The 25112-nt window shown below is 45.0% G+C and overlaps 1 protein-coding gene across 1 annotated transcript; it reads right to left on the bottom strand.

Annotated features, from left to right (window-relative positions):
* Positions 1-327: 327 nt before the first annotated feature.
* On the bottom strand, positions 328-12079 carry SPMIP9 (sperm microtubule inner protein 9; the record flags this gene model as incomplete). Its single annotated transcript, XM_082643001.1, is given in 4 exon segments — positions 328-651; positions 655-765; positions 9733-9826; positions 11940-12079. Coding segments are annotated over 4 exon segments (669 nt in total).
* Between the last annotated feature and the right edge of the window lie 13033 nt (positions 12080-25112).

The raw sequence follows: 25112 nt of genomic DNA, 5'->3' as shown, positions 1-25112 counted from the left end.
TGATTTTTTCCATTTTATAAGTAAATGACTAAAACAGTAAGACTCCTTACAGCAGTGCTCTTAAAATGAAACAGCACACATATTCTGGCCCTCCATACATACCAGTTTTCCTTCTTCCCTCCCTCCCATTCTCTTCCTATGGTGGGGATGCTGCACCCCGGGGCAGGCCAGGGAGTAAGGTCAGACCAGCACAGTCCTGGTGCTGCTTCAGCATCTTCCCAGAGTTTTATTTTTAGTTCTCCAATCTGTACTCCAAGAGTGGAGCAGGGATTTCCTTGTGAGAGGGAGGAATTTCCACAGTGCCCTTGGAAGGTGTTCTCAGCCTACCTACTGGTAAAATGGCATCAAGGGTCCCCATCGGTTCAAGATGGGGACCTTGACTGTACAGTGATAAGGACAGGCACAGCCAGGCAGTAGAAAGTAGCCTTTGCTCGCCTCTGCAGCAGGCTGGCACTTGGGCTCCAAAAGGCAGGGGAAGTCGGCACTCTGGTGAATCTGGTTGGCATCGCCGTGGGCCAGGTACAGGGTGTGGGAAGCTGGGTACACGGAAGGACAGATGCTGACAAACCTGCATTCATCCTCTGCTGGAGCCACATGGTCCTGTGGTGGGAAGAAGCCAGGTTGCCCCAGGTCTTTGGCGGTCATGTGGGCTCATTTGAAGGCAGGGTATCCATCTTCTAGCTTGGGATTGGGGCTGGGGGTAGGCCTGTAAAACTCTTTGTTCCGGAGTTGGGTGTCCAGCTTTGCGTGCTGTGGAAACAAATCCTACATGAAGGGAGGGCTGAGAGAGGTGACAATGGAGCAGTATCCAAGACGGAGCACACTTTTTTAAATTGGGCTGGCCAAAAAGTTCATTCATGCTTTTCTGTAGGATGTTACAGAAAAACCCAAACGAACTTTTTGGCCAACCCAATATTTTTCAGAAACTTAATAGTTTTTGAATGGTAATATGTACAACAGAGAGATATACTGAAATAGTACAAAAGGGTTTATAGTGAAAAGTAAGTCTATTTCCTACTCTCCTCCTTTCTCTGTTCCCATCTCCAGAGGCACCCACGGTCGTCAGTGTGTTTTGTATCTTTCTAGAAATATTTTCTGTACATATAAACATATACATATATGTTTATGCATATCCGCACCCCTTCAGTTTGTACACCACTGATACATGTTATATAATTCGACTCTGCACTTTGCTTCTCCTAAATAATGTATCTCAGAAACTGTTCCACTTTTGTTTGTATAGATCGTATTAATTTTAGTGGGGCTACCTCAAGATAGGAAAAGATTTCTTAAACAAGTCTTAAGGGACTTCCCTTGTGGCTCGATGGTTAGGAATCTGCCTGCCAATGCAGGGGACACAGGTTCGACCCCTGGTCCAGGAAGATCCCACATGCTACAGAGCAACTAAGCCCGTGCACCACAACTACTGAGCCTGCTCTCTAGAGGCTGTGAGCCAAAACTACTGAAGCCCACGTGCCTAGAGCCCGTGCTCTGCAACAAGAGAAGCCCCTGCAATGAGAAGCCCGCGCACCACAACGAAGAGCAGCCCCCGCTCGCCTCAACTAGAGAAAGCCCACATGCAACAACGAAGACCCAACACAGCCAAAAATTAAAAAAAAAAATTTTAAAAAGGACTTAAAAAGAGCAAATGATACAGGAAAGGACAGATACATCTGGCTATATTAAAATAAGAATTTCTATTCAGTGAAAGAAAATGAAAAGACAAGCCATAGACTGGAATTTTGCCACTTATATAACTGACAAATGAAAAATGTCCAGAATATTTAAAGAACTCTTATGAATTAATAAGAAAAAGACAAGCAACCCAATAGAAAAATGGGCAAAAGATGAACAGAATAATTACTATCCATGAACAAATGAAAAGATGCTGAACCTCATTTAGGTCTTCTGCCCATTTTTGGATTGGGTTGTTTGTTTTTTTGTTATTGAGCTGCATGAGCTGCTTGTAAATTTTGGAGATTAATCCTTTGTCAGTTGCTTCATTTGCAAATATTTTCTCCCATTCTGAGGGTTGTCTTTTGGTCTTGTTTATGGTTTCCCTTGCTGTGCAAAAGCTTTTTTTTTTTTTTTTTTTTCTTTGCGGTACGCGGGCCTCTCACTGTTGTGGCCTCTCCGTTGCGGAGCACAGGCTCCGGACGCGCAGGCTCAGCGGCCAAGGCTCACGGGCCCAGCCGCTCCACGGCACGTGGGATCTTCCCGGACCGGGGCACGAACCCGTGTCCCCTGAATCAGCAGGCGGACTCTCAACCACTGCGCCACCAGGGAAGCCCTGTGTAAAAGCTTTTAAGTTTCATTAGGTCCCATGGGTGGGGGAAGGGTAAGCTGTGACAAAGCGAGAGAGTGGCATGGACATATATACACTACCAAATGTAAAATAGATAGCTAGTGGGAAGCAGCCGCATAGCACAGGGAGATCAGCTCGGTGTTTTGTGACCACCTAGAGAGGGTGAGATAGGGAGGGTGGGAGGGAGGGGGACGCAAGAGGGAAGAGATATGGGAACATATATATATGTATAACTGATTCACTTTGTTATAAAGCAGAAACTAACACACCATTGTAAAGCTATTATACTCCAATAAAGATGTTAAAAAAAACCCAAAAACCCTGAGGAGGGTCCTTAGAAGCCACCTGCAAGGGCTGAAGGATATGCCTCTGTAACCTCATTTTAAGGGCTGCATTGTATTCCACTGTTGGGGTTTATTAAAAATTACTTTGAAAAATCCAAAAAAAAAAAAAAAAAGGAGGGAGACACTAGAGCAGAGATCTAAGTGTAGAAAGAACCAGCCATGCAAAGATCTGGAGGAAAGGGCTTCCCAGCACAGGGGTCAGGAGGGGAGGGCAAAGCCTGTAGGATAGGAACAACATGGAACAAGAGAGCCAAGGCAAGTAGTGGGTGAGGGCACGAAGCCAAGAGAGGGAGCCTGTTGTGCATCTCTGACTTCCCCTTCTTTCATGCCAATTTCCCTTTAGAAAGCTGTTTCTCTCCCCTTTAGGAATCATGTAGTTTGTGTGGTCTGATCCTACCCCAGCTCTAAATGGGCATGTTGTCCCCAGAATCTTCCATCCTCTAGGCCACCATAATTGATTCAGGGAGAGGCTCATGACCCAAGGTGGGCTCGTGAGCGTCATCCCCAGCTCTTGGGAAAGAGGCTCTCTCTTTCTGAGATAGCGGGCATGGGAGCCTGGAGCTGCCTGAGGTCATCTTTGCCACCATGTGGAGAGAGCCTCACTGAGAATAAAATCAGGAGAACAAGGAAGATCCAAGAGATGGAGACAGAGAGTGACTGCCTCATGAGGGCACCGAGCCCCTGGATACAACCATGCCTGAAGCTGGACTACATCTAGGTTTTGCAGTTTATGTGAGCCAATATATTCTTTACAGCTGAAGTAGTCCCAACAAAATTCAAGGTTGGAGAGGTAAAGTAGTTATTTCTTCTAACAAACTGTGGGATCCAGTTTCTGAGATACATTATTTAGGAGAAGCAAAGTGCAGAGTCGAATTATATAACATGTATCAGTGGTGTACAAACTGAAGGGGTGCGGATATGCATAAACATATATGTATATGTTTATATGCACATAAAATATTTCTAGAAAGATACAAGACACACTGACGACCGTGGGTGCCTCTGGAGATGGGAACAGAGAGAGGAGGAGAGTAGGAAATAGACTTAATTTTCACTATAAACCCTTTTGTACTATTTCAGTATATCTCTCTGGGTCTTACCTTTTATCCCTCAGTGCCCCGTCACTTACGTGTAGGGATCTGAGACATGCTTGTGAATTTAACAAAACTGGCAAAGAACAGGGTAAAGAATAGGATGGCTGTAGAGGTGGATAGCAAGATTATAACAAGTGGTTTTTGTGCATCAGGGATATATTTTTCAGGACAATATTACCAAGTAGATTTTGGAGTCCTGACTTCAAGTCCTGATACTTTCTATCCTCATGTCCTTGGGTAAATCATGTAAGTTCAATAGAAGCCAGTTGGATCATCTGTAATTCAGGGAGGTAATATGTGCCTGAAATGAACGTAGGAAGTCAAACGGATATAGTTGGTTTTCTTCATACTAATATTCACCCATATTTTCTGAGTTTCTGCTCTATGCCAGACACTGTGCAAGGTCCTGTGAAATATAGTATATTTCACTACTATAAATATAGTATATTTCACTACTATAAATATAGTATATTTATAGTAGTGAAATAAAACAGAACAGTAAATAAAACAGAACAGTCTCTGCCTTTACGAAGTTACAGCATAAGGATAGACAAGTATATCAATAATCAAGTGGGTCTTTAGTTACAGTGGTGAAGGAGAAATACGGGATGCAGGGACCTAATCCAGTCTTGGGGGCTGGTTAGGGAGGACTTGCCTTAAGTAGTGACATCCTAAGGGTTCCCAAAGAAGAAGGAGAATTCTCAGGCTTGTGTCACTGCCGTAAGGTTGAAGGGAGACTGGTCTTGTGGGGGAAGGAGGCTGTCCTGCTATAGCAGAGTGAGGTCGTACAAGTGCAGGTCCAGGCTGGAGAGGATGGTGGGGTTTCGGCTGCTGGGGTACAGGAGGGTAGTTGCTTTAATCCTGAGACTCATGGGAAGTACTGGGGAGATCGAGCGGACAGATGATGCAATGGGATGGGCATGTCAAAAAGATCTCTGGTGGGGCTTCCCTGGTGGCGCAGTGGTTGAGAGTCTGCCTGCCGATGCAGGGGACACGGGTTCGTGCCCCGGTCCAGGAGGATCCCACGTGCCACGGAGCGGCTGGACCCGTGAGCCATGGCCACTGGGCCTGCGCGTCCGGAGCCTGTGCTCCGCAACGGGAGAGGCCACACAGTGAGAGGACTGCATACCGCAAAAAAAAAAAAAAAAAAAAAAAAAAGATCTCTGGTGGACCCTGGCCCGCCGGGAGGGGAAAAGGGGACACGTGGAGATGAGTTCGCAGACCACTGGATGATGATGTTGCTGCGACAGGGTGGAGGAGATGGTGCTAGTTCCTGAGAAAAGTGGGTAAATTCAAGAGGCACTTTGTACACCTAAAATGAACACAACATTGTAAGTCAACTATACTCCAATTAAAAAAGAAAGAGGCATTTTGGAAATAAACTCTTTAGGATTTAACCGTTATTAGGAAGTGACAGGCAATACAGAGGTATTGTATACAAAGATACAGAGGTATCTTTGATACCTTTGAGAGGTATCAAAGATGAGTCCCAGAGGTTTGGAATGAGTCTTTGGGGGTTGATGGTCCTTTGATGAGATGGGAAAGGCTGGAGAAGGAGGTGAGTAGGACCATCGTATTGCAGTTGTGCAGCCTGTGTGGCATCCAAGTGGCTACAACGATGTATCTCTCAGGGGAGAAAGCTCTGGATGTGTGACACACACTCTGAAATTGCTGGTGATATAGGTGGTATCTGAAGCTTATAGAGACGATTTATCGTATTTAGGGACCACACAGCCCTGGGATGTGACACTGCCCTAAGGAGCATCCCGCTGCCTCCCTAAACAAGTGTCAAGGGCAGCAGGAGGGGAAATTAGGCCAGAAGAGTGGAAAGGGAGCAGGGTCCATGCACTCAGTCTTCTTTTGGGTCCCCTATGTTTTCCATGTTCGCTGTGGTCAGGTTTCTGCAGAATCTCTTGGCTTCAGGGTTAATGCGGCAGCATTAATGGAACAACCTGTAGAGCCCAGCTGGGCCCTCAGCTGGGCCACCCACGGTCACTGTTCCTCAGCAGCCAATGTGGGCAAATTCACTCCCAAAGCCTCGGGGTCCCCATTTCTTCATTGAGAATTGAAATGCTGGGTTGGGCTTCAGACTTCCTCCAACTAGACTTCAAATAGTTATGGACTTTTGTAAAGCTTGCACTGAACTGTCACAAAATGTCACATTGTACCAGTTTTTAAGTTTTCACAGTGTGATACACGTTATTTTTCTGAAGTACAAAGCACAGGTAAGTGTCCTGTGGTCCTTGTCATCTGAGCAGCACATGAGGGGGCATCTTTTCAACACTTAAGAAACCAGAAAACAAATCCTTTTTTTTTTTTAAGCCTAAATCACATACAAGTTCTGGGTTCAAATTGTGTGGGCTAAGATAAACTAAATTCCATAAGAGAAACCAATATGAGTGTATTTCCAAAAGCATGGTTAAGGTGAAGTAAACGTTATTTTAAAAGCACACACAAATAGACTATCTGGACAGGATTCAATAAATAGTGTATACAAAGCACAGGGCACACCAAAGGCTCTCAAAAAATCCTCCCCTCCTTCCTCCGTGGGGATATTCACCTCTACATCTTGATTTCCCTTTCTTTCTTTCTTTTTTTTTTTGAAGTATAGTTGATTTACAATGTTTCAGGTGTACAGCAAAGTGATTCAGTTATACACACACACACACACACACACATATTCTTTTTCAGATTCTTTTCCATTTTAGGTTATTACAAGATATTGAATATAGTTCCCTGTGCTATACAGTAGGTCCTTGTTGTTTATTTTATATATATTTAGTAGTGTGTATCTGTTAATCCCAAATTCCCAATTCATCCCCCCCCCCTTTTTCCCCTGGGTAACCATGAATTGTTTTCTGTGTCTGTGAGTCTATTTCTGTTTTGTAAAGTTCATTTGTATCTTTTCTTTTTTTCGATTCCACGTATAAGTGATATCATATGATATTCGTCTTTCCCTGTCAGACTTACTTCACTTAGTATGATCATCTCTAGGTCCATCCATGTTGCTGCAAATCATCTTTATTTCCTTACTGATAAAATACATATTCACAGATTGGATGGGAAACTAAAGGAGAAAGACATGCACAATGCTCTGGTATGTTGTAGGAGCTTAATTATTGCAACCTTCATTCATCTGAGAGAAACTCCTCTTGGCTTTCCCTGAAGGGAAAGCTGGGCCCCAAGTTTCTGTCTATGCAAATTCTGCACGGTAATATTGTTAAATCACAGGAGGAAATTCTTCTCCCTAACCAGAAGCCCTCGAGTTCCTCCAGGCTGATATTAAAGGGATTACAATCCATTTCCTTCCTAATTCGACTAATGCGCTCTGGGAAGCCCTCAGGCCGGGGATTAAAGCATTTACGCCTTTAATTAGGAGCAAACCTTCCCTCAGAGCCTGAAGCACAAACAGCAAGTCGACACTACAAAGGCCTCCTCCTGGAGCGGTGGGGATATTGATCCCCCTCCGGGAGCCAGGAGCCTTGGAGGGCTTAGCAAACGCTGCTTTTCCCAAACGGGGTATCTGAGCCGGGAAGGCCCTCAGCAGAAATAGAAACCCCTTCGCGCAAAGAACAAACAAACAAAAGCAGATCCGCGGAGTTCATCGGAATCGGAAGCATCTTCGGGGTTGGGGGGTAGGGACGCTGGAGGCTCCCACCGCTTGGCTCTTCTAGATTTTCCCTGTGGGCTCACAACCGGGTCATTAGCTTTCAAGTGGACGGCTCTGAAAATTAAGTCGTGTTTGTGCATCAGAGAGGTCTGTCCCCACATGGATGCCTTCACCAGCCCTCAAAACAGGGTCTCCAGGGGCAGTGCTGTGACCGTCTGCTTCAGAGTCCCCTGGGATGCGCATTAAAACCCAGATTTCTTTTACATGTACCTGTCCAGTTTTCCCAGCACCAGTTATTGAAGAGGCTGTCCTTTCTCCACTGTACATTCCTGCCTCCTTTATCAAAGATAAGGTGACCATATGTGCGTGTGACAAAGCGAGAGAGTGGCATGGACATATATACACTACCAAACGTAAAATAGATAGCTAGTGGGAAGCAGCCACTTAGCACAGGGAGATCAGCTCGGTGCTTTGTGACCACCTAGAGGGGTGGGATAGGGAGGGTGGGAGGGAGACGCAAGAGGGAGGAGATATGGGGATATATGTATAAGTATAGCTGATTCACTTTGTTATACAGCAGAAATTTTACACCATTGTAAAGCAATTAGACTCCAATAAAGATGTAAAACAAAACAAAACAAAACCCAGATTTCTGCAGCCACCTTCTGTGTCAGAATCTCTGGGAGAGGGAGCCAACCCGGGAATCTACCTTTCAGCAAGCTTCATGGGTAATTCTTAGGATTCTCATGCTCCTCTGGAAGGAAATCCTGGCTGGGCTATCCCCCAGCTCTTTGTAGAGGAGAGAGAGCTGAGGTCCAGAGGCTTCCAGGGACTTGTACAAGGGCAGACGGCCAATCGGCCGGCCTGGGATTAGTACACAGTGGTGGATGTGCACAGTACCTGGGTAAAGGTGCCAAAAGAGCCAGGGAAATTGTTAAAGTGGGATAAGAATGCAGGACCTTTGGCTTCATACATGACTGCCTTAGGTGAGTGAGGCATGTGTTAGACGCCGTGTGTGTGTCTGTGTGTTGTGTGTATAGTTGTAGGAAGGGCGTGTTGGAGTGATGATAAAACATGACAAACGCAAGGTTCCTGCCGTCTAGCACTTTATAACCTGGTGAGGGGAGGAAGGAGGAAGCATGAACCAGCATATAGGCGTTCAGAGGCAGGACCATCCGGAACAGAGCGGGGCCTGAAGACACGGCAGAGATGTGGCCATGGAACCAAGTCTGAGATGAAGAGCCTCCTTTTGCCCAAATCTGGCTCTTCTCTGAAGGTTCAGCCACTCTCTGACCTCGGGTGGGAACCACTTCCTACCCGCCTGTGCTTGCCCACATCCCTTTTCTCTGAACGTTTATGACATTCCAGCAGACATCTGTCACTTAATTGATACCATTTCCATTAGTTATGCTTTTTTTTTTTTTTTTTTTGCGGTACGCGGGCCTCTCACTGTTGTGGCCTCTCCTGTTGCGGAGCACAGGCTCCGGACACTCAGGCTCAGCGGCCATGGCTCACGGGCCCAGCTGCTCTGTGGCATGTGGGATCCTCCCGGACCAGGGCACGAACCCGCGTCCCCTGCATTGGCAGGCGGACTCTCAACCACTGCGCCACCAGGGAAGCCCAGTTATGCATTTTTTACTTCCTCAAAAGGTTTGAACTGTCTTTTGCCTCTCGACGTTCTCTCAGCCTTCCAGACTAGACCTGTGGATGCTGGATCCTCCACAACGCTCTTTGGTTGATTGGGGGATTTTTCAAGGTCAAGCAGGCAGAGCAGTCTGGGGCAGGTCACTGAAGGCCTACAACGCTAAGGAGTGTGGACTTTCAGACGGGAGGCCAAGTGCAAAGACTTTAAAGGTCAGATGATTTCACATTTGAACCCAGCTCTACCACGTACCAACCTTGTGTCCTTGGGTAAGTTCCTTATATTCTCAAGTGGTCAGATGGGGGTTGAAAATGCCTGGCTGACAGGAGAAAGGAGTAAAATGCTCTGCTGGTCCTGCTCAGTGCGATGCCTGACACGTAGTACAAACAGGGATGTACTCAATGAATGAGAGTGAGTGTGGAACATGCCACTCAACGGTAACACGATGAAAGGGACTTTTTAAGGAGACCAGCGTGGACGAGCGTGCAGCACAGACAGGGAATGGGACACAGCACTGGAAATGACAACAGCTGGAGGCTCTGCAGTCAGCCAGGCACTTGAGCATTGGCTGGACGGTTGGGGATGTTGGTAGCAACAGAGCACGTCCTCTGTGCTCGTTACTGTCCTGACAGTATCACCATAACCCTACAACACAGATCCTTTTTATTCCCCACCCCCATTCTGTAAATGAGGAAAATGAGGCATAGAAAGGTTAAGTGACTTGCTTAGGGTCTCACGTGGCTAATAAGTGGCAGAGACAGGATTCCAGCCCCAGCTGCCTGGGGCCAGAGTCCACATTCTCCATTACAGGGCCGTATGGCCTCTCCACACCTGAAGAGAGAGAGAATGGGGCTCTAAAGAGGGCAACCTATATGCTGCAGTTCAGGAGATGGTCTTCTTTTCAATGCCCTGAAATTGCCTGAGAAAGTGAAAAGTGGCCCCTGGTCTGGAGGGTGGCACCCACGGCTGGGCTGTGGTGTCCTCCTGTTAGACGTGAATAGTTTCACACAACACGCACATCGGACAAGACCCCTGTGACCACAATGGATCAAGACGGAAACAAGACCGCTCAGTAATTATGTTTGAACACAGATAAAGCAAGAACACTGTCCAGGACACAAAAATGACCAAACACGTCCATCCTGGCTAATGAGTGACTCCCGTGTTTTAGTTTCAACTTAATCCTCCTGCCTGATAGACAAGAATTATCAAGATACCCAATCATAGAGTTACACCTGCTTCCTGACAGTGTCCAATCTGGAGCAAAGCTCCGCTTCCTTGGACACTCCCTCAAATCACCTAACACAAGCCCAAATTCTATGATCAATACTTCCCGACACCCCATTCTGACAGCTCCCCCTTGTGTGTCTTCTCCCTCTATGCAACTGGACACGAACCCAATTTGTCCAGTCCCAAGCGGGTTCCTGATGGTCTTTGGATGGAAGTCACTGACAAGTCATTGGAAATCCCAGTGTTTCAGTATCCAAGCTGTTTCCCAGACTGCCTCTCCTAGTCAGAAGCGGGATCTTGGTCAGGCTGTACCATGGTTGGGATTCTCAGAAAGAATCATTATAATTGTCTTTGTGTTTCCCTAATCTCCTCGGTGGAAAAGGGAAAGAATTCTCCGTTAAAGTGAGGGTGAAATGTTCATATCAACATCAATGAATTGTTAGGAAGCATCAGTACTAGAACATGCAGCAATGTCTAGCATGGTGACTAGCAGAAATAGCTCAGACTGCAATTCTTAATTTGTTTAATTTATTGTTATTTCAGCAGTGCTCAAATCATTTAAAAAATTTCATCCAGATTATTGGCTTCTATTCTATTAAAATAAGACTCAAATTATGGGATATAGGTGAAAAATGAGGTATTCAGTGCCCTCATATCATACATTTTCCCCAGTAATGAAGCTTACTATTCTAAGAATTAAATATTATAAAAATCAACCTGTGTAATATTTTTAAAATTTTTCTTATGTTTAACACAGGATTAGGCATTTCTCAGAATACAAATACACAAATGACTAAGAAACATCACTGCAAATCAAAGGAATGCAAATAAACATGAAGTTTTCTACCTATCAGAGTGCCAAGAAAAGTTTTAAGTATAATCTCCAGTAGCGGCATGAGGAAACAGGCACTTCTTCATACACTATCGTCATGAGTATAAACTGCCATAACTTTTTCGAAGGCTATTAGAGGTACCTACTAAACGTTTAAATGGCCATACCCTTTGACCTAGCAATTACACTTCTAGATGTTGATCTCACATCAATGATCACTCAGATGTGCCAAGATAGGCATGGCTTTGTTCATTATGGAATTGCTTGAAATGGCAAAAACCTGCAGCAAATGAAATCTACATTGGTCGGGACTGATTAAATAAATATGGATAAATCCACTTTGAAGTACTACTGCGTCTTTAAAGGAAATACGACAGACCTTCAGATGAATTGAAATGGAAGGACGTTCATGTCTATGAGAAGGAGATATCATTTCTGTGAAGATACTAAAGAATCATTTTGATACCCTTAGAGATGGCTTGATAAAATCCTTTTGCCCAAAGGCCTGGAAATGCAATGGAAAATTATACCTCTCAGGGTCTCTTTCCCATAATAAATCTAAGACGTATCTTACGAGTGCTCAGTAACTATTGATTATTGTGGTGGTTGATGATGGTGATGAAGATAGAAATGGTGAAGATTCTATGCTCAAAGAATTAAAAGACTATTATCCCTGAAAGATCTTACTTTGCCTAACAGTTACTTCTGTTAGGCAACAAATTAGCTGGGCTTATTTTGTCTCCTTGTACCTCTGTCAACTTTCCTAAATTCCTTCAAATGCTTTTTGGGCCATGGGTCTGGGGTCAGTGGTGGGTCGGGCCATTAGATGTTGAAAGGGCAAGGTGATCAGTAAGTCACACTCCCAGCCCCTCCCTGCCTGACCTGGCACTGGCGGCGTAATCTGTGAGAGGATCTGCCTTTGTGCCATCACGTTGGAATGAGGTGCCGAGAGGAGCATCTTCCCAAGGAATCGTGTTGACAGATCGGTCAGTCACCTTGAGGTCAGCCCCCTCATACTTCATAACGCAAACCTGGCAGCGAGAGGTTGGGGAAAAGGCTGACTTTTTTTGATCACAGACACTTTCAAGATAAGTTGGTGGATCTTAAAGTGTGGTCCTTGGACCTTCACAAGTAATTGCTAAGAATACAGAGTCTCAAGACCCCATTCCCTACCTCCAAATCAGAATTTGATAGGGGAAGCTGGAATCAAGCATGGGAGCCAGCATGTTAAACAAGCACTCAAGAAGATTCCTTTGTGCCCTGAAGCTTGGGGATGACTGAGGAAGACCTTGGTGATATTTTGCCCATAGGCAAGTCTTTCAGGATCCCATGATGACTGATTATATCTTTGCGTGAAGCATTTTTGCAACGTCAAGTAAACTTATGTCTCTATTACTCTGGGGTAGAGAATAATTAGAAATAAATGAAGCTTTCTTCTGGCAATATCAGACAGAAGACAACTCCAGAAACAACATTAGGAAGAGAAATAAGAAAATTTCAAGGCATAGTGTGTAGATACGTGCCATTTACTGATACTTAGTTAGCAAACATTTATTAAACAGCTCATATATATATATATATATATATATATATATATATATAAGAATTTATCCAAAAATTTTTTAAAACTTGAAAAAAATTACCCTTTGTTCTGAGATTTCCTCTCTATTTATATTTATTTGTAACACATCATAGACACAGGCTCCAAGCCCTCAGTGATGACTTTTCATTCTTCCAGGCTTCACGTACCAGAAAGTCCCAGGCAGGGAAGGCCTTCTCCCAGCTCCAGAATAGCGTGTCTGAAGCTTCCCTCGACTGCCCATGTAGATGGCCCCTGCTCATTGAGGTCAGTAGCACCTGACTCTACCTCTCAAAGCCCCAGTGTGCCTGAGACACCTGCCCAGCTCCTGACCTCCAACAGACCTGAGCACAGGTTTTCCTCTCTGTCTCTCTCCATCCAAGTCAGGCATGATTCTGGGTCCCTGCAAGGTCCATCCCACAACCCAGCCTCAGCGTTGCACCAGCTCCTCCACAGTGATTTTCTCCTTTCCTCCACGTCAGCTTCAAGGTTCCATCTGTCTTCTCTCACCCCTTCGAAACCTTAAGCACCAATACTGCACCCCAACCATGAACTCAATGCCTTCAGGCTTTCTCCTCCTTTGAAAACCACTGCACTTTCCATCAGTTCCACGGCAGTCCTCACCCATGTCATTTTCAGCCTCCTCCTCTTTCTGTCTCTCCCCTCCCGGCCTCACCCCCATGGTCCATCACTACAGTCACTCTCTTATGCTCAAGCTCCCTCACCACGGTCACCTATTGCAATGGCTCAACAAAATCCAATTTTATTTATTTATTTATTATTATGTATTTATGACAAACATTCCACCTCCATGATCCTCTTCAGTCAGAAGTTCTTCAAGAGGATGCCTTTGGCCTCGGCTGGTCAGAGAATGGAGTCATCTGACTTCCCCCACCCTGTGAATGCTCACGCAGATAGTGTAGGTTTTAAACTGGCTGTTGAACCTGCTTGTCACCTTGTCAACCTCGGCCACGTTCATCTGGATGGACGCTTGGTCCTTGGCGCCGATGACGCGGTTGCTGGCAGAGCATTTTCGCTGCACGTACAGATCCACAGACTCCCCGGTGTCATTCTGCGTGCTGACAGCGCGTCTGGTGGCACCATGAGGACCATGAGCGCAGAAACCAAAATCCAAATTTTAGATCATCCAACTGTTGTCTTCTCAACACCCCCATCCAAGATTTCTGGGTGTCTCTGTTAGGATGTCCGGCAGACACCCCCAGCTCAGCACATCCACACTGAGAGTACTTCTCCCTCAGCAATCTCAGCCATAGCTAGTGCCCCTGTGGTATTAACAGCGGTAGTGATGGCGACAATATCCACAGCTAAGCATACCTTGGATGCTACCACAGGCATTGTAGCCCCATTAATGGCACTTTCACCCTTGCAATAAGCCCTCTCTTACAGATGAAGTGACTGAGGCTCAGATAATTTGTGTAACTTATCCAGACTTAAGTGGGTGACTCCAACCTAGACTCATCTGATCTCTACAAAATCTTCACTGGTCCCCTAAACCAGAAACCTGAGAGTTGGTCCAGTGCCTCCTCCTGCCTCTTCCCGCATCACTAGGTCCTACTGTTTCTACCTCATTCCCTCCTGCCCACCCCTCCATCGGCCCGTCTCTCTCCATCCTCATAATACTTCTTGGTCCTCATCATTAGCTCTTCACGTCTGGATTGCTGAAGAAACCTCTAGTTTCGATCTCTCAATCTACCCTCTAGTCTGCTGTCCCAGGACATTTCCTGAAGCCTAAATCTGTGCACTTTGCAACAGGCTTCTTGGCAAAGAGAAATCATGATAGGGCCAGATCAGAGCTATGACACTCCAAGAAGCTAGGACACTCCAAGATGCATTGTCCACGTGTAACCCCCCGTACACATTTACTTATTTATTATCAGTCAATGACTTGACAAATAGAGATGAAGAGACTAAAAAGAGTCCAGCAGAACCTGAGAATAAAACAGAGATGAAGACACAGTCCTTAAGAACTGCCTGGAGAACTTCACAGAAATTCTGGTGCCCGGGCGTCACTCACCCCCAGAAAATTTGATTCATGGAGACTGGAGAAGGGCCAGGGGACTTGCACTTTGAACATTATTCTGTTGCAGGGGCCTCCCGAACTGCATTTAGTGAAACAGCGACACTGAAGAGTCATCTTCCAGAGGCAATGACAATGCGGGGAAATGAGGCCAACACAGGGCCCTTCGGGAACCCAGAGGAGGGGCTCAGAGCTCAGAGTAAGTGTGCGATGGGGATGGTGAGGGAGACAAAGTCTTCCTGGAGGAGCTGAGCCCTAGGATGGCAGGTGGGGTGTGGGAGCAGGCAGGGTGTCCCCTTCACACACACACACACATACACACCTCAGCAGGTAAGCTAGTCCTTGCTGAATCATCGCCCTTATCTGAGGCTGTCTTTGATGTTCATCTGAGCCGAATTGAACCGATAAGGAAAAGTTGGGGGGTCTACATGGGGCCTATGGCTGGCCAAGGCTGAACCTAGAATAGCTTAGCTTCTGACACTTGATGACAGGGGTGGATGTTGTGGAAGGGAAGTGGGCCAACTATCCAGACACTTGTTTTCTTGGCCCGCTTGCCACTGACTAGCTGTGTCACTCTGGGCAGCTCATTTAATCTTTCAGAGGGCAGGAGAGAGATAGAAGCAACAGGACCTAGTGATGAGAGAAGGAGAGAGAGAGACATCATGGGTACCTGGGACCCGTTTCCCCCATAACACAGACGTCTAGAAGGCAAGAAGCCCTCATCATTATATTCTCCATTATGTCCCTAGGGTTAGACTATACTAGATTTCCGCCCCCCATAAAAGCAAAAAACTAACATCAAAATAATAATATTAGGACCCGTGGTAAATTTCTCCCTCAATTCTCAGAATCAGGAATAACTTTCTTCAGGAAAACAAACCAGACTTGTTTTATTCTTATTATTTTTTAATTTATGTTATTGAAGTATAGTCAATTTACAATGTTGTGTTAATTTCTACTGTACTGTAAAGTAACTCAGTTTTATATATATATATATATATATATATATATATATATATATATGTTCTTTTCCATTATGGTTTATCATAGGATATTGAATATAGTTCCCTGTGCTCTACAGTAGGACCTTGCTGTTTATCCAAAACCAGACTTGTTTTAAATTTCACGGATACTGCAAATCCTGTGACCATGTTTAACTTTCATTTTCTTCCTACCCCTTATCACAACCTGAAATTACCTTGCTGGCGTATTTATTTGCTTGCTGGGCTTGGTGCCGCAGTGCCTGGCTCAGAGGTAAGGAGAGACTGTTCCTCTTTTCTTCTCGCACATGGTGCATGGCTGCCCAGCTCTGCATCCCATCCACAGGCTGTGGGCCGTCTCTACCCTGGCTTCATCATTTCCTATTCTTATTTTCCCTACCTATTAATTGTATCTTGTTGTGTTGTCTGTATTTTTGAAAATCACCCTGAATCCTTCTGGAATAAGGTCAGGTACAAACAAGTTTGTTACTAATTATCAGCATTCCCTCTCAGAGACCAATGAACTCCTTTATTCAAGTCATTCCCTTGTTAGTGTCTGTTACATCCTGCTCACCCTGCTAGGGGGTGGGCGACAGACACTAAACAAGCAAAGAAAGACAATTGTTACCAGGCAGAATTAGTGCAAGGGAGGAAAGAAGCAGGAAAACAGGGAAGGAGGCAGCGTTTATACAGGAAGGTGCAGGCAAGGGCTCTGAGGAGGTGACGCTTAAGCAGGGATCCGGAGGACAAGACGATGTCGGGGAGGTCATCCCAGGTGAGCCGCACAGAGAAACAAGCTGTGTGGGTTTCAGGAGGGACAGAAAGATGGTGTGTGAGAGGGAGGGGAAAGGTAGCAAGGGAAGGCAGGGGAAAGGCAGCAGGCCGGCCGGGCGGGGAGCGCCTTGCCAGCCAGGAACGTAGGTGTTGGTCTCAGTGCAATGGGAAAGCCCCGCTTGTACCTGGAAGTGACAGGTTCTGTTTCTAAAAGGTTACATCAGTACCATGGAATACCACTCAGAATACAAAGGAACAACTACTGATACACGCAATGACTTGGATGGATCCCAAGCGTATTATGCTGAGTGAAAAAGAAAAGCTGATCTCGAAGGGTCACATACGGCATGATTCCATTCATAGAACATTATCAAAATGACAATGTGATAGAGATGGAGTTATAGACAATTATAGAGTGGTGGCCAGGGGTTAGGGGGAGAAGCCTGGGTGTGACAATAAAGCATAGCACAAGGAAGATCTCGTGGTGATGGAACTGTTCTGTATCTTAATTGTGGTGGTGGTTACATGAATCTACACGTGGTAGAGTTACACGGACTGACACCCACCCACCCACTCACACACACATCCCACACTCAAGTGAGTGCCGGTCTGGGACTTCCCTGGCAGTCACTGCAGGAGGTCCGGGTTCGATCCCTGGTTGGGGAACTAAGATCCCGCATGCCGTGGGGAGCGGCCAAAAATTTAAAAAATAATGATAAAATAAAATTTTTTTAAAAAACAAATGAGTACAGGCCAAACTAGTGAAATCTTGATAAACTCCATGGAGGACATCCATGTCAGTTTCCTGGTATGGATAGCACAATAGGTTACACAAGATGTTAACACTGGGGCAACTGGATGAAGGGTGCTGGAGGGAACTCTCTGTACTATTTTTGCAACTTCATGTGAATCTGCAATCATTTCAGATAAACAGTTTTGTTTGTTTGTTTGTTTGTTTGTTTTTGCAGTACACAGGCCTCTCACTGTTGTGGCCTCTCCCGTTGCGGAGCACAGGCTCTGGACGCACAGGCTAAGTGGCCATGGCTCACGGACCCAGCCGCTCTGTGGCATGTGGGATCTTCCCGGACTGGGGCACAAACCAGTGTCCCCTGCATCGGCAGGCAGACTCTCAACCACTGCGCCACCAGGGAAGCCCTCAGATAAACAGTTTTTTAAAAAAAAGTTCATGGTCTTTGTGTGGGAAGGAAGAGTGGCTGCAAGGGGTCCAGCTGTCCCTAAAGACTTGACGGAGGTGGGAAGGAAGAGTGGGTGTAAGTGGTCCAGCTATCCCTAAAGACTTGACGGAGGTAGGACAGAGTAGTGACAGTGGAGGTGTGGGGCTTGGAGGGAAGGGGGAGAACTTCTGAGGCTGCTGGTGGAATGGGTCTAGGGGTGGAGGAAAGGGAGGAAAAGAGTCAAGAATAACCCTCAGGTCTTGGACCTCAGTAACTGGATGGATGGTGGTGCCAGCAATTACTGAAACGGTGGAAAAGGGAGGAAGACTAGGCTGTGCGTGTAGCACAACTTTTTCTTGAGTTCATTGTGAAAAAGTTCACATAAAGAAAAATGCTTAAAATGTACACAGACAATTTAACAAATTATTCTAACATATGTATGTAATCTCTACCCAGATCAAGAAATAGAACCCTGCAAACGACTCACCCCACCAACGTTCTTCCTGATCAGATACCCCTCCCCACAGAGGTAACTGATATCCTGATTTTTAGAGTATTGCCCCCTTGATTTTCTTTCCAGTTTATCCCCCGCAGTACGCATCAGCCAAGTTCCATTTGAATTGCCATGAGACAGCCATGTGAATGTCTGAATACAAAGAGCTCTAAACTTCTAACGCCTTCGGAGGGCCTTGGAACGTGGTCAACTCTTCACATCCTTTAAAGCTATTTCCTTTTTGAGGCTGGAAGGAGGAGAGCCATCCATGACAACATCACGTATGCTTCAAAATTATAAATACTTAAAGAAGATGGTGAGATGGGAGCTCCCTGGTGGTCTAGTGGTTAGGACACAGCGCTTTCACTGCCGTGGCTCCGAGTTCAATCCCTGGTCAGGGAACTAAGATCCTGCAAGCCACTCAGTGTGGCCAAAAAAAAATAAAAATAAAAAAGATGGTGAGAGTTTCAGGGCTTGCTGCAAAGATGTCTTTCTGCCTTGCTATTTCCTTTGCTACTTGTGAAGTCTTAAATGTCAAGTTAATTTCCAGAAAAATAACATGACTCAATAGATCAGAGGGTGTGCAAAAGATCTGTTTCTGCAGAAGTGTGAGTTCTTTTAGTTCTCAGGACCAGGAGATATGAACAGCTAAAATTACATGCTCTTTCTCCCCTGACTGCCCTGGGACAGGAGCCTTCTCCCCAGTTCTGACAGCATTGATCTCATTGGAATGACAAGGCCCACCCATGTGGCCAAACGAAGGGCTCTGTCTAGGTAAGGCACTTACACTGATATTGCCACCAATAACCATAAAGATAGGGTTGTTGGGCTGCTGGTGTCACAAAGCCCAGGTCCCCTAGTGTTAACTCAGAGGACACTGTTGGGCCAGAGACGCAAAGCAGGTTCTCTCTGGCTGCAGAACAGGGTGGGGAATCTGACCTGTAATTCTTTTTTTTTTTTTTTTTAACATCTTTATTGGAGTATAATTGCTTTACAATGGTGTAAAATTTCTGCTGTATAACAAAGTGAATCAGCTATACTTATACATATATCCCCATATCCCCTCCCTCTTGCGTCTCCCTCCCACCCTCCCTATCCCACCCCTCTAGGCGGTCACAAAGCACCGAGCTGATCTCCCTGTGCTATGCGGCTGCTTCCCACTAGCTATCTATTTTACATTTGGTAGTGTATATATGTCCATGCCACTCTCTCGCTTTGTCCCAACTTACCCTTACCCCTCCCCATGACCTGTAATGCTGAGGCAACTCCTTCAAAAGTTCCTTCAGACAGTGCCTTAGGCCAACCACACCCTGAAGTGAGGCCCTTACCTAAATGCTGCAGGTTATCTTTTTCTTCAAAGGGGCGTGACTTTCTCACCGCAACTGCTTAAAGCATAGCTCTTCTCTAGTTTCCTCCAAGCACGCTGCTTCTTGGAAGCCCTTCTATGTTTATAATCCTTCATCAGTGTTACTCTGCAGCATCCAGAGTCCCTTATATTTATGTCTCACAATCCACAGGCTTGAACCCACGTAGTAATACCAGAGCCCCCCAATAACTAGATGCCAGACATTGAATAATCTATTACTGTGCTAATGAATCATGACCTTATGTGCACAAATATTTTTTTGAGCACAAATGTCTTGTGTACATATTTTTATGTGCCCACGCATAGAAGGTGCTAAACAAACCTAAGATATCCCGGTTCTGTGTCCATTTTGTACACTTTGTGAGCTCTGAGTAATCTAGGGACAGATTCCTGGGTCAAGGGATTTGCTCTCTCTCCCCTTCCAACCACATTAAAAGCAGGGGGACTTGGGGACCCCAAGGCAAGTGGAGGGCACATAGGACTCTTTTGAGCCAACGGGGAACCGGACTGGGAGCGGAGTGGGTACACTGGGAATGCTCGGAGATGGATCTACCTCTCTCCTTCTCTAGCTCTCTAAACTTGGACAACTTTCTCAAACTTTCTGTGCCCAGATTCCTCCTTTGTAAAATAACAATATAGTTACTAGCACCTAATTTATAGGTATTTTGTTTTTCTAGTTTTTATTTTTTGGCCTTGCCACACAGCTTGTGGGATCTTCTTTCCCCAACCAGAGATTGAACCTGAGCCACGGCAGTGAAAGTGCCAAGTCCTAACCACTGGACAGCCAGGGAATTCCCTATAGGTACTTTATGAGAGCTAATTCACATAAAAAATTCGGCACAGGGCCAGACATGCAGTAAGCACTTCTTAACTCATGCCACGTAATATCTATCATTTACTATGGGGTGCCAGACACTTTGCAAAACACCCTGCAAGGCTCACTTCCTTTCGTCCTCACAACAGCCTTGGGAGGAAGCTCCCATTATCAAGCCCATCCTACAGAGGAGGACATTAAGGCTTAACTTGCCCTGGGAATTCTCTGGCTGTCCAGTGGTTAGGACTCTGCATTTTCATTGCGGTGGCCCGGATTCAATCCCTGGTCAGGGAACTGAGATCCCGCAAGCCGTGCAGCTCGGCCCCCAAAAAAATAAAAATAAAAATAAAAAAGTAACTTGCCCTAAGTTGCACAGCCAAAGAACTGAGGCACTGAGTGTCAAACCCAGGCTGACTTTGCCACTCCACAACGTGGCCTCCAGCACCACTACTGAATTCAGTTCAGTGACTGGCTTCTGGCAGCGGCTCTCTGTCCCAGCTCTGTGCTGGCCCGGGGCACTGCTCCACCCCTCAGCTGAGAAAGCCAACAGTGAGGCACATTTCCAAGAGTGCCGATGGCAGTGCCCATTCTAGCAAGGACATTTATACTTTACATACCACTTAGTGAATTTTATCTGTTCTACCTAAAACAACCGGTAATGCCCAGCTCAATAGACCCTGGAGCTCAAGGGCAATATTAATGGGGAAGTTCCCGGCTGCTTCTGCACATGGTTCTTCTGTCTCCTGCCCCACAGAGACCACAGCAGACATCTGTGAGCGTTTTTTTCTGAGCCAGAAACCGTGTTAAGGATTGGGAATTTGGAGGACTTCCCTGGTGGTCCAGTGGTTAAGATTCCATGATCCTAATGCAGGGGGCCTGGGTTCGATCCCTGGTCAGGGAACTAAGATCCTGCATGCCACATGGCATGGCCAAAAAAAAAAAAAAAAAAGAAAGACTGGGAGTTTGGGATTAGCAGATGCAAACTCGCAGGTATAGAATGGATAAACAACAAAGTCCTGTATAACACAGGAAACTATATTCCATATCCTGTGATAAACCATAATGGAAAAGAATATGAAAAAGATTATATGTATACATATATGTATAACCGAATCACTTTGCTGTACAGCAGAAATTAACACAACGTAAATCAACTATACTTCAATAAAATAAATTTTTTTAATTTATTTTTTTTATTTTTTTTAACAAGTGATTATAAGAGGTTTTAATTTCCTTCTGTGTCTTTAAATTTTTATTATTATTATTAATTAATTTATTTATTTTTGCTGTGTTGTGTCTTCGTTTCTGTGCGAGGGCTTTCTCCAGTTGTGGCAAGCGGGGGCCACTCTTCATCACGGCGCGCGGGCCTCTCACCATGGCGGCCTCTCTTGTTGCAGAGCACAGGCTCCAGACGCGCAGGCTCAGTAGTTGTGGCTCACGGGCCTAGTTGCTCCGCGGCATGTGGGATCCTCCCAGACCAGGGCTCGAACCCGTGTCCCCTGCATTAGCAGGCAGATTCTCAACCACTGCGCCACCAGGGAAGCCCAATAAAATAAATTAAAAAAAAAAAAACAAGAATCCACATGCACTGTCCATTAAATCCTCCCCGTGTTCTCATATGAAAACCAGCTATTATTATCCTAGTAAGGTCAAGTCCTGGTCCAGAATCACACAACAGTAACAGAGGCAGGATCTAAACCCAACTCTCTAGGTTGTTGGGTTTTTTTTTTTTGCGGTACGTGGGCCTCTCACTGTTGTGGCCTCTCCCGTTGCAGAGCACAGGCTCCGGACGCACAGGCTCAACGGCCATGGCTCACGGACCCAGCCGCTCCGCAGCATGTGGGATCTTCCCGAACCGGGGCACGAACCCGTGTCCCCTGCATCAGCAGGCGGACGCTCAACCACTGCGCCACCAGGGAAGCCCTCAACCCAACTCTCTAGGTCTTGATCAGTGTACTGTAGCATCACCTGAGAAAAGCGAGTGTGTTCCACGTTTTATCACCTTACGTGTCAGCAACAACACAAAGCACGTTTATGTTATTTGTTTTCTTTTTTCACTTACAACATTACATCCAATGGGTGGGTCAAAATGTGATATGAAAACACAATTCTTATGATCTGAAAATGTACTGATTTTAAAATTAGGGTGCTCTGATGAACTCTAATACAAGGATAATGAACAGTCAATTTTAACTACATTTCTCCTGAATAGGTAACAAAAACCTATGTGAAATTTTTTTTTTTAACTAAATTTATTTATTTATTTATGGCTGCATTGGATCTTTGTTGCTGTGTGCGGGCTTTCTCTAGTTGCGGTGAGGAGGGGCTACTTTTCATTGTAGTGCACGGGCTTCTCATTACAGTGGTTTCTCTTGTTGTGGAGCACGGGCTGTAGGTGCGCAGGCTTCAGTAGTTGTGGCACGTGGGCTCAGTAGTTGTGGCTCGCAGGCTCTAGAGCGCAGGCTCAGTAGTTGTGGCACACAGGTTTAGTTGCTCTTCAGCATGTGGGATCTTCTCAGACCAGGGCTCGAACTCATGTCCCCTGCATTGGCAGGCAGATTCTTAACCACTGCGCCACCAGGGAAGTCCCTGAAATGTTTTTAAAAGTTCAATGTTTAAAGCAACAGTCAGTGCCTCCACACCTTTTTTTTTTTTTTTTTTTTTTTGATAATCTGATGAAAGCCATGGACACTTTCTCCAGAAACGTGGATTTTACATGCAAAAAAGATCATATCTGTGCCATCAAGGAGTTCTCAGAGCCCCTGAGGCTCATCCATTCACCCCAATGATAAGAGTTGTTCTATGGATTTACAAATGGGGAAATCCTTTGTGAAGCAAATGTTGTTCCTCTGACTTGCATTTTATCACTCTCTCTCTCTTTCTCTCTCTCTGTCTCTCCCTCTATACACACACACATCACAGTATATTCACTCATGAACTGTCGACCATCACGTTTATTTATCATCAGAGTAGTTTTCCCTTTTTTATATTCTGTGTTGCAAACAAATGTTACCATAACAAGCCCTTGAATCTCCCAAAACACTAATTAAACAAAATTTTAGCTACATCATTTGGCTAAACTGATACTGCAACTAATGTGCAGATCTTTCATTTTCAACCTGATTTTGTCTTTGAATTGGTTTGTAGGTTTCTTGCAAAATGTCAATATGTTCAGTATTGCTATAGTCCTAGAGCTATAGAACCAGATCGATTTGAGGGAGCAGTTGGGGGATAGTTTCCACCCTTGCTACAGAAGTAGCCCACTTGTTCACCTAAGAGATATGAACTGTTGACAATATAGTCATCTCTTTTGGTTACTACTTGCAGGGGACTTTGGGTTTAAAAGTGCTTCACACACTTCACTTACAGCATGATATTTAATGGGTGGGTCAAAATTTGATGTGAGAGCACAACTCTTATGATCTCCAAATTTACCAGACTTGCATTTATAATTACTAATTGATGAACTATAATATGGTATAATATGGTGTGACTCTGAGATTATGCTGTGGTTATAATCTTCACCCAAGGTCACTTAAAAAGCGATCGTGCACTGCCTACTCCATGTATATTATCGCTAATCCTCACAACAATCCTGTAATGGATCAGAATGCCAAATTTACAGATGAAGAAACTGAGGACCAGAGAATTTAAGGACCTTGCCCAAGATCACACAGCTAGGAAGTGACCCATGATTTGTTTGACTTAAAAGCCCACTCTTTTTCAGCTACCACATTGCCCCTCTGGCTTTGGCCTCAATTTGGACCCGGACCCGTGTTTATAAGGTATCTCTCCTTGCAAGTAGAAATGTTCTTTTTATCCTTAAACAGGGCTGCCTTTACTGAAACTCCTTATGTCCCTAAAACTTGAAGTTGACACAAAAGGGGATCCTCCAGGGGAACTAGCAGAAAATTTTTTAGGTTGATGTCTTTAACATTGCCACACTATCTGTTTATTTTTAGAGTAAGCAAGGAATTTGGCCATTTAATTTAGAGCATTTTTTTTAACCTAAGCACATGCATGGCTAGAATCAGATTCTAAATTGAAAGTGTAGAGCCTACATTCTATATATGCCTAAAAATTTTTTTTTGTCCATAAGAATCACTCCAACATGGATCATGAAGTCCAAGATTTTCTCCCATTGGCCCACTTTAGCTCTGTTAGGTAACATAAACCTGTCCCGGAAAATAAAAGCCTCCAATACCAGACAACCACCTGCTTTCATTGATAGACAAGCAAAGCAAGACCTGGCCTTTCCCATCAGGAGATAATTAAGCAACTGGATGGTTTCAGTTTGTGTCAAGAGTCACCCTCTTCCTTTGATCTGTACTTCAGTTAAGGTGCATCACGGATCTTAGGGGTCATGGGAGAAGAGAGGCAGGGCGAGGGAGAAATTTCAGTCCACCTTGAAGTGTGAAGTGTTTGCTTTTCACCAGACGTCTCATCTCACTTCCTCTCTAGTGAAAATCTACCCTGCATATTCCTTAATGAACCCACCCTGGCATTCTTCAGCTGCCTTTCCCAAAACTTTAGGAAGCTCCAAATGAAGTGATTTCTTTCTAAAATACCATGAAATCTGTGTATTCTAAAACACGCTGGGAGTTTTTTGGAGGCTTTTCTGATTTTTTTTTTTTTTTTTGGTACGTGGAATGTTTTTTGTTATCAGTCTAGATGCAGCATCTCTGTACTACTGAAAATCATCTTCTTTATAATTTAAGTAAAAGTCACAGCATTTTATTTAACCCCTCAATAACAATTCGCCTCTTTATCCCTTACTCCATGAAGATTACCACAAATTGAGGGTCCTACAGATACACCTATGCAAAAAGAGGGCTT

The sequence above is a fragment of the Mesoplodon mirus genome, assembly GCF_964341445.2.
Source record: "Mesoplodon mirus genome assembly, chromosome: 14".
Taxonomy (NCBI): domain Eukaryota; kingdom Metazoa; phylum Chordata; class Mammalia; order Artiodactyla; family Ziphiidae; genus Mesoplodon; species Mesoplodon mirus.
Note: the sequence above shows the minus strand (reverse complement) of the source record. Positions and strands in the feature narration are given on the sequence as shown.